Consider the following 18,392-nt stretch of genomic DNA (forward strand, 5'->3'; position numbering starts at 1 on the left):
AAAAAATGTTCTTGGACTACAAGCTCAGAAAAGTTGACCAATGGCTTGTCGCTAATGCCTCACATGCTCAGTATTGCAAGGACATGGTATATGAATAAATTTTCTTATGTTAATTTTGATCTACTGTTGGAGTTCTCTACAGAATGCGTAGTGTTGATGACTGATGATATTAATTTAAGACATGAAGAGATGAATGTATATGAAATTTCCACACAAATGAGCTCCATTTCATTAACTTAGGCCACAGAGTACAAATTCTAGAGCCTTCTTTACATTGCAAAATCAAAATATTACCAAAAGCTTGAGCTAATATCACAAATTTCATCAAGAATTAAAAGCACTTTTGGTTATGTGTTTTCAATAGGTTCATTAAATCAAGAAAGCGGAGAAAATCATTAAGAAAAGCTGATGCATTGTTCACTTGTAATAAACTCTAAAGCCGCATAAATACACCACCGTTCCTCACTTTAAGGCCTTTTATCACTTGCGCGTCTTTGAATTTCAATTTCGGCCTAACGACTATGAATTCTTCTAATATTTTGTATTATTTATTTATTTAGAATAGATATTATATAATAATTATAATATATACAATTACCTAAAATGCAATATACAATAAAATATATCATTATATAATTGAAAATGCTTGACAGTTATCTTATTTGACAAAAAGTCCATTTATATGTAATATTCACATCACAGCGTGTATATTTTAGCAGCAAAAGTGTAATTTGTTCTCTAAATAAAATAAAATAAAATAGGTAAAGTATAAAATAATCATTGAATAATTTCACATAAATTATTAATCTTGGTTCTTTTCAAAATAACAGGCAAAAATATTTTTGGTGATCAGAATTCATTTTCTTTTTTGGCTTAAATGTAAATTAAAATCACGAAGCTTAACGTCATTTGCAATTACGATACACACCAACATCATTTTTTTGGCAAATCGGAAAACCGAGCTAAAGAACGCTGACGTTAATATTATAATATACTGTCACGTCGGTATTTTTATTGTTGCATAGTTGGTCGGTGTCGTAATTTTAAAATTTGTGTTATAATTGCAAATCACACTTTAATTTGTAATTAACCTTTTATGAAAAATCACAAATTTCTTTGGTGTTTTACTGCGTCGTTTTGATGTAGTAGCACGCAATTGGGTGAAAATCAAAAACGAAAGAAAAGAAAACTCCGTTCTCCTGACCTGCAACTGGTACAAAATGAACACGAGTTAGAGAAGAACATCTGGAGATTAAAAAAAACAAAAATTTATTTTCGCTCATTAATTTCTTCATTTGGTTTCATTTCACCTGATTCTGTTTTTATTAATTCTTCAAAAAATTTGACAATTCCTCACTATTTTATTGTGAATGCGCGACCTCAAAATGTATTGGTAGATCCAAGGCGAGACAGTGGAGTTAACGATCCGGCATATTGAAGAGTTTCCGACGAGCGTGAGCCCTCCCGTCGGATCTAGCTCGACGTGTTGGTCCGACGCTGACTAGGTTTCTCTAGGGCGGCGCGTGAGTGTATATTAGTTTAATGGCATCCGGCTTAGGGAAGTTGGAAAATGATGGATTGTTTAGCTGTCTAAGAATTTGTGCATCGAGAGGATCTTTTATAGGGTAAATTGTGGGGCCGAAATGGTTGTGCATTCAAAATATTTAATATGGAAGAGACGCGAGATGACGAACAAGGGGCTTCGAATTCTAATGCTGCATGGTGGGGCTCTGATTTTATTGACAAATTTGAATCTGTTTCTTTGCTTTCACCAGCAGATGGTTTGAGTAATAAGGAATCGCCTAGGAATTATGAGGATGATGGATTGTCTTCACAGAGTGCATCGCAGATTCTTTGGAGCACTGGGATGCTTTCGGAACCGATTCCGAATGGTTTCTACTCTGTCATACAGGTGAGCACTAGTGTATGAATGCTATTTCGTTGATTCTTGAGTTGAATTTTTGCTGAATCTTGAAAATTTTAATTGAGTGTTCTGCATTTGAGCATTCTGATTCCTTGGTGCAACCTGGTAGATTTACCTGCCTGAGATATAAACATTCTGCTTCCTGAGTGCAATCAACTAGAAATGCCGGCCTGAAACTCATCAATATCTGATAGATGTTAGAGCCTAGCTGCCTAGATATGAGGTATTAGCAGAGCTTAGGAGTTGGGATCATTTTGGTTTTGATTCATTTTGATACTAAGAGAGAAGGATAAATTTTTAAAGGGGTGCTCTAAATTTTATGGGTTTCACTCTATTGTTGAGATGTGCAATGAACTTGAGAGGTTAGCTAGTGTTGAGGGCTTGAAGTATTTGTATGAATTAGAAAGAGTAGTAGTTTTTCCTAGCATACAGTACAAAGTACTAAGAACCTTAATGTGCTAGAAGAACAGCAAGGAACGGTAACATGAGCAGACACGTTTTTTCAGAACTCTACTAAAATTCTGATAATTTTGTAAGAAAAGCCTAAATTATCTCAAAAATCAAGATTTTTTAATTTTAAACACATGAAATAGTAAGTTTTATAGAGGGTATTTATGTCAATTCTGGCTATAGTTTATTTGGCTAATAAATTTTTTGACAGCTAAAGTGCTACTCATTATTTAGGCGTGTTTACTCTGCATTCTTTATAAGGATAGAATTTAAGGTTTAGATACAACTAATGTTTATTTGATTGGATTTGGATGGCAAAGAAAGGGCAATAGTTAATAGTAAATGTTACAAGTTCTCAGGACATCAAGAGGTTCTGTCACATTATGCAATTATAATAAAGAATTAGTTTAAGGGCGGATTAAGTGAAGAAAAGATTTGACCTTTTTCACAACACAAAATTCACTCAAAAACTAACTCATTCTTTCACAATGTCATTTTTTATGCAAACTAAACTGTAAAAATGTTGTAGAACCTTAAAGCCCCTTATGTGTTTTACCATGATTAGTTATTTTAAAAACTAATAGTTATTAGTGTCATTTAAATGTTTAAATGATATTTGAAATATTTTGTCCATTCAACTTTTCTCAAAAGTTCAATCATGTCGTCTAGACCTTTTGACTTAACTAGAACAAATTCTATTTTTTGGGTCAATTTATCCAACCATTTGACAGTTTTTAATATAATAATTTTTAAACTAAAAATTAAATTCCTGAATTCAGAATTCTTGTTCCGCATCAAGTTTTCATCCTTTTAAAAATTAATATTTTACATGTTTAATTGACACATATATTGGCATGTCTGAGAAGTTCAGCAAACTAGATTATGAATGAAAACTAGTTCTCAGATCAAACTAATGATACTAAACTTAAAACTTCCAGGTTCCAGCATACAATTTAGAATTCAGATTCAAAACTTTTACGATCTACATCTCCCATTGATAGAGCACCCAAGACTCTGAAGACCTAAATTAGAAGGACCAAACTCATGCGAAAGTTCAAAAGTACAACCCCTCGATTTTCATACTCAAATCTGATACCATAGTGGCCCTAGTTCTCTTGAGCTTATTCAGACTCTTGAAGAAGAAGCTTCTATGTGCATGTATTATTTTTATATTTATTCAAGTTATTCAATAGTAAACTAACTACCCAGTGAAGAAATCCTAGAAGGCGGAATAGTCAATAATTCTTTACTCCGTTGAGGCATACCATAAAAGGGGAACGTCTTCTCCTTCTTTTATTAGACGATTCCCCTCTTTATCTTCTCTCTTTTTATGTTTACCATATAATTTCTCTACTTCAAAGGGAGTTTTTCATCAATAATCTAACGTCTAAGCGAGAACATGAATTCTGGGTCTTTCTCATTAAAAATCAAAGGTCGACAGATCGGGTCCTTACTACGGATGCTCAAAAAGTTTAACTAATTTAGAAATTTCTAAAAGTACGTTAATACATACAGAAGAAAGGAAATTTACAGATAAGCAGGAAATGCTAAAGTAGCGAAGCAAGATTGCAATCCCAAAGCCTCCAGACTCCGGCCTTCCTTCCGCCTTCGGCCAACAAACATCATTTCATTCTAAAGGGCCATTCATGAATTTCAGCCGTTACAACAGCATCGTTCATCTTCGAATTTTCAGCAGCCCATGCCCGAGTATGACCAGTCCACTGCTCTTTTAAAAAAAGCGCCACGGTCCAGTGGCCATTTAAGCTTTATAGAGATTGTTTGTAAAGATGAGTGACAAGGGGTTGTGAGGTGGCATTATGACTAATTGCTCAATGGTGCTCTGTTTGATGTTTCATCGGCATTTTCACAATCTTCTATAGTTCCTAGGGTTTTCAACATCAGGAGAGAATTGAAAAGGGGCTAAAAAGTCGGGGTCTTTTAAGGCATTAGGCCAATAATAAATTAGTTCTAATGTTAAAGTTGCATCATAAGTTAGTTGGCACTAGGCCCATAAATATAGAAATTTGTTCACACTCTGAATTGGCCTCTAATTCATTACTCCCTCTGTCCCACTTTAGAAGTCCCATTTGACTTTACACACAGATTAAGAAAACATTAATTATCTTTGTCTTTTCATATTTTTTCATGTTTTGCCCCTATTAATGATAGTGGAATTTTCATAGAACTATTTTAAGATAACTAAAAGAGGGGGTAAAATAGGGTATTCAATAGAAAAGGATTCTAAAAATAGTAATGGAACTTTTTAAATGGGACATCCCAAAATAGAATATGGGACTTCTTAAACGGGACGGAGGGAGTATATTTTATGATGAACATATTCTGATATTGCTTATGAATTTTTTGGTTCAAGTGGGTCTCGAAATTGTTTTTTTTAACCTTTTGGACTTCTGATGGTGCATAGTCAAAAGTTCTGTTTACATGACTGATGACCCTAATAAGAAACAGCATAATGTCCTCAAATAGAAGAATCTACTCATTTTAATTAATTTAGAAGATAATCTCCTCCTCGAGTCAGCCTCAATTTGATTTTGGTTAAGCTTCAAGATCTAGTCACTGAGCTTTTATTATTTTCTAATGGAATCTGGACAACCGAGTCATTGAACCCTGATTGACCTATGCTTGGTAGTCTGAATAATCGCCTTAAATTATAGAATTTGCCGACTTCTTCAACTGCTGTTTGTTGCCTGTCATCCATGAATCCTTTGTGCAATGTGTGCCTTGAACTTTTAGTAGTTATTTATCTTTCAGTAATTTTTGAATGCGCGATGCAGAAGTCTCTCTGTTCAATCCTGCTGTATGTAATCTATTCCACTTTGTCCTCTTAAATATTTCATTTGTTGTATGGTTACTCTTTTGTTGTTGAATGTTGCAAAAGATTTGGCAGTGCATCTGCATTTATTTGTTCCTCTGAATGTGTCCTTAGTTATTTTGTTTTTCTACCTTGACCTGTTATGTTCAGTCATCTACTTGTTCTGAAACATTTTTGTTATTTCAACATCACTAAATTGTTTTGGACAGGATAAAAAGCTAAAGGAGCTTTTTGATAGTATTCCAACTTTAGATGAGCTCCTTGCTTTGGGTGCTGAGGGTTTCAAGGCTGATGTAATTTTTGTAGATGCAAAGAAAGATAAAAAATTATCTATGCTAAAGCAACTGATCATGGCGCTGGTGAAAGGATTGAACTCAAATCCAGCTGCAATGATAAAAAAGATTGCTGGATTGGTGAGAACTTGTTAACCTTCATTCGTTTCTGTGGTTATCTCAATGCAAGTTCATGTGGCTGCTTGTTAACATGATTGTACTTTTCATTGTTGGACATGATTGTTTTTTCAAATTCTGATTGGAATTCCTGTAATTGACGTAATGATCAATAAATTTGGCCTTAGGATTAGATTTTATTTGTCTTATGAAACAGATACACTGAAGGACATGTGTTGAGCCACTGCAAACAAAAAACTAGCTCCTAGTGTTGAAAAGCCGGAGAAGGGAACCTTTGCTTTTCCAAAAATTTTAAGCCTTAAAAATTTATTCTGAGAGAATTGGTTGTTTGAAAATATCTTCTCTAGATGATAAAAGAAAGTTGTTCTCTAGTACTACCTTATTTAATGTTTTTTTATATTTAAACTATGAAGAAGTAAATGTTGGTTTCTGTATCATTTGGCAAGTAATGTTAATCCACTTTAGATCAAGAAATAGGAAACTTTGTCCACTTAGTTTTGAGCTTTAGTTTTGAATCTTATTTCTGAACTTTTGACTAGTAAAAGCTACGAACTTGAAAATACAAAGAAAAACTGAAGAGAGGTGGGAAATATTCTTCACAAGTGAGCCGACTTTAAACATCTTCCTTAATTCTAAGTCGATCAAAATAGAAAACTTGAAAGCTATTACATTAGTCCTCCAAACTCCCTAGAACGTTGAAAACATGATTGTTTTTCTCAATAATTGTTCTATGTGTCTCTATTTGATTTTTTTTTTCTTTTCAAACTTTTTCTAGATTTTTTTTTAAAATCCCATATTCCTTTTTGTGCAATATTTCTTCAGTGCATATGATGAGTTTTTCTTTTTGCTGCCTTCTAAAGACTCTTAATATTTTAACCGGTGGTTTTGTGAAATGTGATTATCATGTATGCGATGTGCTTCATGAATTATTTTTTCACAATTGATACACTTAAAAGAGTCTTTCTTATTTTGTTGCCAGTTCAAGGATCAAAATCTATTCTACATCTTCTGCATACCTCGAAATAATTATACCATATCTTACATTTTCAAAAATTGGTTTTCTTATTTATTTTTCTGGCTTACCCTCATACAGGTTTCTGATTTTTATAAAAGATCAAATGTAGAAAGTCCAGCAAAAGCTACTCTGGAGGAAACCTCCTACCAAGTGTTTGAAAGTCGAGGTGTTCAGTTACTTGGGCAAATAAAGCATGGGTCTTGTCGTCCTCGAGCAATCCTGTTTAAAGTTTTAGCGGATACTGTAGGCCTTGAAAGTAGGCTAATGGTGGTAAGCTTCTAACTTAGTGGATTTAACTGTTATTGTAGTTGGTTTTCCCTTTGACATGCATTTGGATGATATTTACATGTATTGCAATTTAAACTCATACTAATCATAGTTTTTGGAAGTCCTTAATACATTGTAATTCTTTCCCCTCTATATTAGGGTTTTCCAAGTGACGGGAATGTTGAATATGTGGACTCATGCAAGCACATGTCTGTCATAGTTGTGCTGAATTCTGTGGAATTACTGGTTGATCTTATGCGGTTTCCTGGTCAGTTAATACCCCTGTCAACCAGGGCAATTTTTATGACACACATTTCAGCAGCAGGGGAAAGTGATTCTGCGGAAAATGATTCTTGTGATTCACCACTTGAACCTAACAGCCCTCTGTATGGTTTTCCAGAAAGGGTGGACCCTGATAGGTCAGAAAATGATTTTCACTAATAAATAACTGAATCAATGTCAAATATTTTTCTGGTTACATTGAGCGTTCATGCTGAGTAATTTATATTGACTTTTCCCTTTATCTTTTTCACAGTGCTGAAAAAGATGAAAGCCTGCAGTTCCATCAGAAGCCAGAGACAGCTCCAAATGTGTCAGGTCCTTCATTGCGAAATATCATGTTGCGGTCTGCTACCTACATTGACAGAAAGATGAGGTATATTTGGTTTCATTTCCTGAGAATTTCTTTGGTACTGCGAATTTTGTATTTGTTGTTTAATTTCCTCGCATCCCTTTCTTCAAATTGTTGTTAACACTATGAGCAATGTTGGTGATTGGACTTTTTATTCTCTCTACACTTTCTTTCCCAGCTTATCACACAGTGAGCCCAATATAGCAACAACCTTTTGGCGACGTAGCCGGAAAAAAGTCATTGCTGAACAGCGTACTGCTAGTTCGAGGTTTCATTTTAAATCCTTCATCTGTTGGGTTTGAACCTGTGTGGATCTTGAAGTATGTTATGTTTGCAAATGTAATATCACTGTTACTGCTGGTTTAGATCACCTTTGTCTCTCTCTCTCTCCCCTCCTCCCTCTCACTGCGCATATGCATGCCCTAGACTAAGCTTTTTACTGTCTAAAGCTGTTAATGGGCTTATGATCACTAATGTAGGGGATTCCATATGGGCATATATTGTACCTGCGCTTTGCCTCAAAGTTCTTTTGTCAATTCATCTTTTTTATGCTTCTCCTTAAGCCCCACATTTAAAGGGCTACAAGCTTAATTCTTGTACTTTTCCTAGAGCAAGGGAAGAGTATCCTAATATCCTCTTTCTCAAGAAGTGGTTGCTCTAGGGAAATGGGATTGCATGCTTAATATTACTTGTTTAGACTGCAAGTTCTCTCTTCCCAAATGAGTTTTTCTCTTTGCCTATTTCCAGGGATCCTACCAAAACTCATTTTACTAATTGGTCCTGGTAAACTTATTTACTGATTCTTGGTCCTGGACTTGATAAGTCTTAGATTTTTTTTTATTTGTTCTTAGCTTCCCATTGTAATGTTTTTTTAATCTTGGTTTTGCAGTCCAGAACATCCTTCATATCGTGCACGTGGAAGGTCGATGTTAAGTGGTCATAGGCACTCAATTAGAGATTATGCCGGTGATGAAGCTGCATCGAGGTTCTTACCTGCTTGATCCTCTTGCTAAATTTTTGCGAGAAACATTCGATACTGTCATGATTTATAGATATGCAGAATTTTTATTCATGCCGTTTCACTTTATTTTAGTCGTTTGTGCAAGCACATGGATATTCGACAAGTTTCTAGACAGTATATAAATTTTGTTTTGTTTGTGTTTTTTGCCCTTTTTCACAATGGTTTGTCCAAAACTGAATCTTTCTCTACATATGATTGCATCGGCTGACCTGTAAAACCTCCAAAAATCTCTTAAATGTTTTTTTATCTACTGCGTCTTATTGTTAGTAGACCTGACAATTTTAGGCATGATGCGATTAAACATTACGACATGACACAGAATTAGGAGGAGTTGAGTTTGATATAACAATTTTGTGACATAAACAAGTCAACTTGTTTATGATTTAATTAGTTTCATGTTTAAACGGATGAATTATGCCTTTTCCGTTTAAATGCCGAATTTAAATTATGTTTCTTGTTTTAATCGGTTTAATGGATCTATTTGTGTTATGTTAAATAAATTTACATATTATTCAAATAATTAAATGGGCTTATACATGTCATATTAAATAAGTTGGCTCAGTAACACATTTAATTGAGTGTGTTTACGTGATGTGACGTGTCGTTTGAATGGTATTACAACGTGTTGTGTTTGAACTTTATATATCAAACAGAATTATTACTTGTGCTGTGTTCATATTTAGACTAACAATATCATGAAAATAGATCGACTCAACCCATTCATGACCCCCTTATATGAATTGCCAGCTCTAATTGTAGGCGATGTTTTTATATTTCTTGAGCCTATATACTTACAGCAAGACTTAAGTGAGCAAATATTTTTTAAGGCGTCCAGAATCCAGATAGCTTTTCCAGCCAATAGCGAATACATGTTTCTTATAATGAGGACCCGCACTCTAACATTTCTAAAGCCTTGTAGTGTTTCTAGCTGAGCTGCTCATGATCAGAGATGTTTTATACAAATGCTTGACTTTTAGACACTGTTTGATCCATCTGTAAATGTTTCACCACTATGCTCCATTTGGATATTTTGAGGAAGGTTTTGTAACGGGTAGCTTAAACAGTATATCAACCTTGAGCTTATATTGCAGTTAGGCAGTTAGCTTAAATAGTTAATCATGCATCAGGAGACTTTTTCATGTACATATAGACTCCCATGTTGTTGTTTTATAAGAGTAAAGATTGCTCTAATATTTTTTGGTAGTCACAGGTCTGAGGGTGCATCAACATCAGAAAGTCGTAGATTAAGAAGAAGAAGCATTAGCATGACTCCAGAGATTGGGGATGATATCGTAAGGTTGATGCTTGTTTCATTATAACGTCTTGAATAGAATTACTGCTGTCTTAGATTGTATTTTGAATCCACATGTCTTTTCTTTTTATTTTAATCTGCTTTCGTTATATATTTAATTCCAACAAGATGGTTCAAATTTTGTTTTTATTGTGTTCTTGTTTTGTTTTATTCAATTGTAATACGATGCTTGTTATTTTGTGAATGTAAGCTAACTTTCAATTATGGATAGATAGGAGATCTTTGGACATCCATTTTTTTTAACACTCCTAGAACATTGTGCATTTTTCTTTAATGGGGTTATCTTTTATTGTTTCAGGGCTGTGCGCGCCATGAATGAATCACTGAAGCAAAATCGAATTTTGAGGGAGCAAGGAGATGATAGGTCATTTGCAAACTCTTTAGATGACAAGGATAATGACACAAGTTTTTCGGGAAATGTATGATTCTCATACTTCCAGTGTGCATTAATTATAATTTATGTTTTCTTTGGCTTTGCATACAATTTTTCTTTTTTAATTTGATTTGTATACTACTTGGTGTGAATTAAATTGATGGTTGCTCATGGAATTGTTGATCTTGTAGCAGTTACATAAAAAATAGCAGAAATTTAACGCAAATCATGGTCGGAGATTTTTTTCTTATTCTTAATATAGGGTTAGAATTTAGGGGTAATGTCATAAAAATTCACGAACTTTACACGTTTTCTCATTTTAATCATGCACTTTAAATTTTCTCATTTTCATGCACGAACTACCACTTTTTTTTCAAATTCATGCACGATGCTGAGGTGTCACGGCTTCATTGGTATAATTCGCGGAGGTGGAGGTCATTTTACACCAATGAATGAGTGCCACCTCAATATCGTGTATGAATTTGGAAAAAAGTTATAGTTCATGTATGAAAATGAGAAAATTTAAACTTCGTGATTAAAATGAGAAAATGTGTAAAGTTCGTGATTTTTTTTGACATTAACCCTAGAATTTATAATTAGTCTCGACCTAATGACGGTAATTTTTGCACATGTTTTATGTTGAAGTGAGTGGGAGTATCCCACATTGGTTGTGTGTGAATGGACATGCGTTTAAATATTAGTTGACATCTCCACTTAACACCCTTGTCTATTCACACAATTTGAATTTGGCCCGTGCGTGAGATGCGTGAGGGGGATTGGTTGCTCGACCCGAAAACCCTACGTGTGAGGGAGAGCGTTGAAGTGGGAGTACCCCACATAGGTTGTGTCCGTGAATGGACATGTGTTTAAGTATTAGTTGGGCATCTTTGCTTAACACCAATTGGTTTTAAGATGGAATCTACAAAATGCAATCATAAATTTAGTCATGTGAAAACTTAACCAAGATAGGTTTCAAGAACTCGTTTCCCAGGAAATGCTTCACGCCCTCTCTAGTCTTTCCTTGGTTCGGATAGGTAAAATGTTGTTATTGCACTAGCTAACCACCTACGCTACGGTTTCACAAGATTTTACCTTTTTGTGAAACCAAGGAACCATATTTGAGCCGTTTGTGGATCTTTAGCTATTACTAGCTCATGTGCTATTATTAATACCAAATCTGGTTAATTTGCAGTGCAGCTCTTTTGTCATATATCCTATTTTGAAATTTGAATAACCTGTATTTGTCTGACGAGATTTACTGGTTAACTAAATTACTCTTCTGTTTCAGGTTTCAAATTTTGATCTTCATGATGAAATTTCTGGTGGAAGATCTGCTTTATATGCTCTTCAAAGGGACCATTTAAACTCCCAAAAGGCTATTTCTTTGCCTTCATCTCCACATCAGTATAGGAGTCAAATGTTAGAGCAGAGGGAACCTTCAGGTTATGCAGTAAATGATGATTTGGTTTCTACTTGGAACAAAGTTTTGGAATCTCCCATGTTTCAAAGAAAACCTCTCTTGCCTTTCCAAGAATGGAATATTGATTTCTCAGAGCTAACTGTTGGTACTCGTGTTGGGATTGGTAAGCTTTTTATCTTTCTTACTCTTCTCGATGTATGTTATTGTCATCTTTGATAGGGTCTGCTTGTCAAGTGATATAGGACAACTTAGGGAAACTATTCTACAGGTATACTTGCAGAAGCTAGTGGTTTATTAGTTTAAAATCTATGATTAAACGTGAGAATTCAGATGTGAATCATAAGGTGAAAGACAAAGAAAAGATGGAAATCTCTTCTAAAAAGACTAGTATAGAAATGCGCTTTTAGTGGTTATATTGTAAACTAGACCGAACTTTTACATGTCCTAATTTTTAAAATATTATTTTCTTCGACTTCTTCCGTGTTTTCATTATTATCACCTGGTAGGAGAAAACTTGACCAGGAGTTTTGAAGTGTGCAAGTAACAAAAATGCTTCTTTTTTTTCTTGGATTTTGAAACAACTCGATTCCACTTTGGTGCATTTATTAGGCATAAATAACAATGACGACATGACAGCTCCTATTCTTACAAAATGACTATCAAATTGTGGTGGAAGTAAAAAAGTAATTGACATTTGACATTGACTCATTAGTTGCCATCTCCTCAACAATCACTTTACTGCTTAATGCTACTGGAACATCAGCTTGTCTTTCTGTAGCTCCTGACTAATCCTTCATATTCAATGTTTTTTGCTTGCAAATATTGGGGCTGGTTCTGTTGTTTGGTGATTTGAGGCTGCAAGATTTAGTTTTCTTCGTCCTTTTTCATGTTGAGCAGCTCAGTTTCCTTTAACTGTTCTAATTGTTGTTCTGCCCTTTTTCCTATTGGTGAACTGCTTCAAGCTGTTATCCTAGCTTTATTGCGTTTACTGAAAGCTTCCCGTAAGTTTCTGCATGTTGTTCTAGTACTTTAATAGGGAAATTTGCATCTCTCATCTTAACATGCTCCATTTATTTTTTGCCCTTCCAATGTAAACCTTTTCTCTACATATCTTTTCAATTCAAGGGAATCTGTAGGTCTTAGAACAAAATTATTATCCTCGTTGAAAAAGAATATCTTATGTTACACATTATAATGTACATTTCAATAAGAGAACCAAGGTTTACCAAGGAGAATGTGGGTCAATTGCATAGGGATAACATCACTGTAAGCACCATGTTTAAAAGTCGCAAGACAAAGATTTATGGTAATGATATAACTGTTATGGTTTTGGATGTGGTTCAATTGGAAGTTTAAGATGCTCACTAAAGATGTTGACACCAGATTCATGAAACTTTCACCATCGGTTATGAGTTTTTTTAGGCTTGATTGCCACATCTAACCAAAGATTGAAGCAGTGAAATATGTTGGTATTCCTCTTCTTCAGTTTCAAGGATGCAAGATTGCGTCTTACAATAGAATGAGAGAAGTCTCAACACTGTCATCTATTAGGTTAGCTCTTCCATAAATTTTGAATTCCACCATTGTTGTTGAGCACCAAAGTAGTAAGCTTCAAAATGCGCGAAGCTTGGATACCAAATTGATGTTGGACAACTCCGGGAAACTATCCTACAAGTAGACACTCGGAAGCTAGTGGTTTTTGAGTTGACATGAGATTAAAAGCTGAAAATTACAGAAATACCCTTTGGGTGTCTAAATTGTTAATTCATGGCCTGTTTCTTTAAATTTTCTCTTCCTTGACTTCTTCCTTGTTTGCATCAACAAGGTACACGAGTCGATTAGTTTTTAAGCTTCAGATCAAGCAAACTTGCAACTTACTAATAATTTGCTTCTACATTCAAATTTTTGTATAATCGCTCACCCATTAACATAGATTTATGTACTTAAAATTATATTACGTTAATCAATGAAAAGAAAATTATGTGTACACTGGTACTTACATAAATTCTTGCAAAGAAAGTTTTAGTTTCTTCAATAGATATATGAATAATATGATCAAAATATAGATAAGAACTTTGGAGCATGACTCATGAGCCATCTGTGGATATGATTGACGTCGGCTGGCTTTGCTCATTTATCAAACAATCAGAGAAGGCTTAGCCCAAGATGGACTTGGGATCTTTTTGTTAAGCATAGCCTAAGCTTTCCGAAGATTGTCTCAGCCTAGCTCATCTGCAGCCCTATTGAACAAGCAACCTGCGCTATTATATGAATGTTAGAGAATGAGTGCCTCCTGGCTAAGGTGTAATATTGCAGGCAAAATAAGAGGGTAGTGTTAGCCCAACAAGTTATGCAGTTTTAACCATGCTTCATTTGTAATTTCTATTCAAAAAGAATATTATGTTGAGTTTGCTTTTGAATACTTGCTGTACCCAGGGTTTTTTGGGGAAGTTTTCCGTGGCGTATGGAATGGAACAGATGTTGCGATTAAGGTTTTCCTTGAGCAAGATCTTACTGCCGAAAACATGGAGGACTTTTGCAATGAGATATCCATTCTTAGGTCTTTTCTTGCCAAATATGTTGATTACTTTATTTTTATCCCCTAAAGAATATTTCTGACCTTCATGATCTTGTGCTTGTGTTTTCAGCCAGCTTCGGCATCCTAATGGTATTCCTCTTCACTTACTTTTGCTAATAGTACTGCTTTTGTTTGAATCTTTATTATTATTATCATTGATACTGCTCTATTATTACTATCCTGCTCGCTTTCTACTGCTTCTCAAATGAGGAATGTTGGTTCTTGCAGTTATCTTGTTTATGGGTGCTTGCACAAAGCCTCCTCATTTATCAATGGTTACTGAATATATGGAAATGGGGTCCTTGTTTTATTTGATCCATTTGAGTGGTCAAAAGAAGAGGCTCAGTTGGCGGCGGAGGTTAAAAATGCTGCGTGATATATGCAGGTTTGTTTGGCCTTGTCCTGAATTATTATACTCTATAAAAGTTGAGCAACTTCTTCGCCTTCCCGTGTTTGTCATATTTGCTCCATAATTTTCATCCCATCTAAGTTACCAAATTGAGCAAGCACCTTTTCTAGCTACACTGAGAATCTGTTATGCAAACAAGGAAGGAAATCAAGGAAAAGTAAATTTAAAGAATTAGGACACTAGGAAATTATCACCCAATTTTCAGCTTTGCTGGAATAGTGTTTTACTGTTTTAGAAGAAATTATATCTTCTATTTGTTTTTACATTATGATCCAGATCTGAATTCTCATGCTCAATCATAGATTTTTACCTATCAAGCCACTACATTCTCAAATATTCTGTAGGGATAGTTTCCCCAAATTGTCATACATTAATCTACCTAAATTTCTTTTATGATTAATACCTTGAGTGATTAAATCTTGTCACATTGTGTGATACCAGTGTTCTTTAAATTATAGCTTAAGCATTTGGTATTCATGTTTAACATGGAGCAAACTAATTCTCAGAATCTATATTCATGATTTAAGGATAAGTGAGAACTTGATTGTGGTTTTATACATCTTTCTAGTTTATCATGCAGTTGCATTATTAGCTGGATGAGTGGCGGAGCAATAGAATTTAGTAGACTTGCTAGAGCTGTTAGGTTTGACTTGTGAGGTGTAAAACAGAGAAACATTGTCCCTATAATAGAGGTCAGTGACTTGCTTAGATAGCAGGGATAAGTTTGTCCCCTTATAGATAACAGAAATTGAGATGGAGATTCCCCGCTGCTGGGATGGGGAGGTTGAAGTGAAGAAGAGGGAAGTTTTCACATATGTTGAATATTATCACTGTCCTTGGTCAGAAAAAATAATTAATTATGATCAAGCAAGCCATATGTACACATCTGTGCTTTTCTGTTCCATTTTCCATCAACAATTTTTTTTTTAGTCAGACTAGTTGAATCTTCATGTGCGTGGTATTGTGTCAGTGTGTATTTGAATATGCATTTAGGCTATTCTTTCTGGATCTAAAAATAAAATCAATAAAATACACAAAATAGTTGTTTAAAAGAGAAAGCAAATGAAAAAACAAGTCTTGAAAATGAGGTTGCATGTGATTACATGCCAATTAATTGCTAGTGTACTCATTTAGTGTGTACATGCTGCATTGAAGACGTCATGTTAGGAGGAAAAATAAGAAGTCATAATTGTTCGATTTAGATATGCGGATTAAGAAAATAACAGAGGAAAAGGGAGTTGAAAATATTTTGCATGATACAAACCAATCTCCTATCAGGCATGACATTAATTTTGGACATATTTCACTCTGTATTTGTAGCTACACATTTTGTAATTGTAAATCCAATTGCTTGGTTAAATTATAGTATAAAAACATAGTTAGTATTCTGATAATCTGAATGTGTGTTTCGTAGAAATTGTGGCATTATGTCAATTGACATACTGTTTTCATGGTGCTGACTACTTGCCTTCATTTTTTCTGCTGTCCTTTATTTGATCATATTTTCCTTCTTTCCTTAAACTAAATGCCCATCAAAAATTTCAAATTTAATGATGGAAATAGCTGGCTGTGCACAAAAAGTTTCTGCTGTAATTTGTATGACTATTGGTTTTCTTCCAGTCCTATTGTGTAAAGGAAGATTATGTAGTCACTATAAATGCAAGTGATTGTAATTGTTTCACAGAGGGTGAAGATGACAAGATGTGGGCACACTGCCAAACTACATCTTTTTTATGTCTTGTTTTTCTTCTTTCTGTGCACGTTCATTTCAAAAGCTTTGCGCTCTTGTCTAGGAGTGTGCATTCAGTTCGAACCAAATTGGAATTTTAATTTCTTTTAGAACCGAATCCAACGGAAATTATAAGGATTTATATTATTTTGAACTGAATTGAACCAGTCGGTTTGTTTGTTTTCAGTTTGATTTGTAATAAAACTGAACTAGTTTGCTAATTTCAAAATCAAATTGAACCGAAAAACAATTTTTTAAAATGTTATAAGTGAACCAAACCGAATTTATGTTCAGTTTGGTTCAATTTCCGCACCGCCCTTCCGGAGTGTGTGTGTGTGGCTTCATTATTGCCTAGGTTTTCTGCTGGCATAACCATGATGGGTGCTGTAAATTACTCTCTGATAATGTCTTACTCCAGTACATTTACATGCAAATTTCTTTAAAAGTTTGCATTTTGCTGTATACTGACTTGGAACTTTCCTTAACCAGGGGATTGATGTGCATCCATAGAATGAAGATAGTTCACCGTGACCTTAAAAGTGCAAACTGTCTTGTCAATAAGCATTGGACAGTTAAGATCTGTGATTTTGGGCTCTCTAGAGTAATGATAGAAAGACCTATGAGAGACTCCGCTTCTGCAGGAACTCCTGAATGGATGGCACCTGAACTTATACGTAACGAGCCCTTCACTGAAAAATGTGATATTTTCAGCCTTGGCGTGATAATGTGGGAGCTCTGTACACTAAATAGACCATGGGAAGGAGTTCCACCTGAAAGGGTATTACACAATTTTATTGATAATTCCGGTCATGATATACGCCTAAAATTGTATTCGTGCTTTGCTCATTACACAAAAAGTTTGTTATACAACTGGTTTAGAGCCTCCTGTTTTCTGCTGTCCAGGTAGTTTATGCTGTTGCTAATGAAGGATCACGTTTGGATATTCCTGAAGGTCCACTGGGCAGACTAATTTCAGGTAGGTTATCTTAAACGAGCATCACTGCATGCTTGCTGTCTTCAATTTTTCGTATTCTCATTATCATATCAGTTTATCTCAATGTAGTACATCCTCCGGCTCATTTTAAAATATCATTGTGCTCTACACATATTTTAAGAAAATGTGAATTATTTGTTTTCCCTTATTTATATATTTAGTAAATTGTGTGTGTTCAAATTAGGAGTAATCTTTTGGAAAGATTAATAAGAAATAGTGAAAGAGGAAGCTTAATATAAAATAGAAACAAAAATAGAAACAAGACGTAAAATGTGAGGTAAAGAAAAGAAAATTATCCCCGACAGAATGAGTATTAATCTATGTTACTCATAAATAGAAACATTAAAACAGAAAATGTCGAAATGAAAAACGGGAAACGATATTTTCTACTAGGATAGGCTATAAATATAAAGTTTCAGAGGTTCATAAGTGTGTAAACGGTAATGTAATAAACGTGAAAATGTAAAACTTGATGAGTTTCTGTGCAATATCGGTATTAGTTAACCTAAATTTAGTTATTTCAAATAAATTATTGAATTATAGTAGTCCTAGTTAACCTTTATTCAGTTGATGAAAAGTATGATAATTGAGAATAGTTGCTGAGTTGTTTCGTGTTGATGCTTAGATTGCTGGGGAGAATGGCAAGAAAGGCCAAGCTGTGAAGAGATACTCGCCCGATTGCTCGACTGCGAGTATACACTTTGCTGATACTCTTTTTTGTTTCTCGTGTATAGAAAACATGGTAGAGGAGTTTCAATCTGTTTCGGCTAAATCTGTCAACTACTTTTTATTTTCCCCTGCACTCAACACTTCAAATGTTTCTATCTGCAGCTTTTAATGGATCTATTGGATATTTTCTTTTTGCAATAAATAAAGGAAAGAAAAATTTGCCTTTTTCAATACAAAGTTCAATTGTTGCAAATTGCATGCACTATGGCCAGGATTGTACTGTGCATGATTTGATTTAGTTCAGTAAAATTTATTATAACCAAATCGTAGACCATATCATATATATTTGTAAAATAACAA

At 34.5% G+C, this 18,392-nt stretch overlaps 1 protein-coding gene across 5 annotated transcripts; it reads left to right on the plus strand.

Annotated features, from left to right (window-relative positions):
• The first annotated feature begins 1,159 nt into the window (after positions 1 to 1,159).
• LOC126677211 (probable serine/threonine-protein kinase SIS8) lies at positions 1,160 to 18,269 on the plus strand. 5 transcript variants are annotated; one of them, XM_050371722.2, is made up of 17 exons: positions 1,160 to 1,912; positions 5,414 to 5,617; positions 6,708 to 6,899; positions 7,056 to 7,315; positions 7,432 to 7,551; positions 7,706 to 7,795; positions 8,275 to 8,310; positions 8,417 to 8,512; positions 9,753 to 9,845; positions 10,159 to 10,279; positions 11,522 to 11,816; positions 14,090 to 14,213; positions 14,302 to 14,321; positions 14,460 to 14,616; positions 16,859 to 17,147; positions 17,273 to 17,345; positions 17,989 to 18,269. In XM_050371722.2, the coding sequence occupies exons 1-17, from the start codon at positions 1,670 to 1,672 to the stop codon at positions 18,069 to 18,071; spliced, it is 2,496 nt and encodes an 831-aa protein (XP_050227679.1). In that variant the 5' UTR covers positions 1,160 to 1,669; the 3' UTR covers positions 18,072 to 18,269. The 5 variants fall into 5 exon arrangements, with proteins under 5 accessions (XP_050227679.1, XP_050227683.1, XP_050227680.1 ...); XM_050371723.2 differs by having other exon boundaries at positions 1,161 to 1,912; positions 9,759 to 9,845; XM_050371724.2 differs by lacking the exon at positions 8,275 to 8,310 and having other exon boundaries at positions 1,161 to 1,912.
• The last annotated feature ends 123 nt before the right edge of the window (positions 18,270 to 18,392 follow it).

Source organism: Mercurialis annua, linkage group LG4, assembly GCF_937616625.2.
Source record: "Mercurialis annua linkage group LG4, ddMerAnnu1.2, whole genome shotgun sequence".
NCBI lineage: Eukaryota > Viridiplantae > Streptophyta > Magnoliopsida > Malpighiales > Euphorbiaceae > Mercurialis > Mercurialis annua.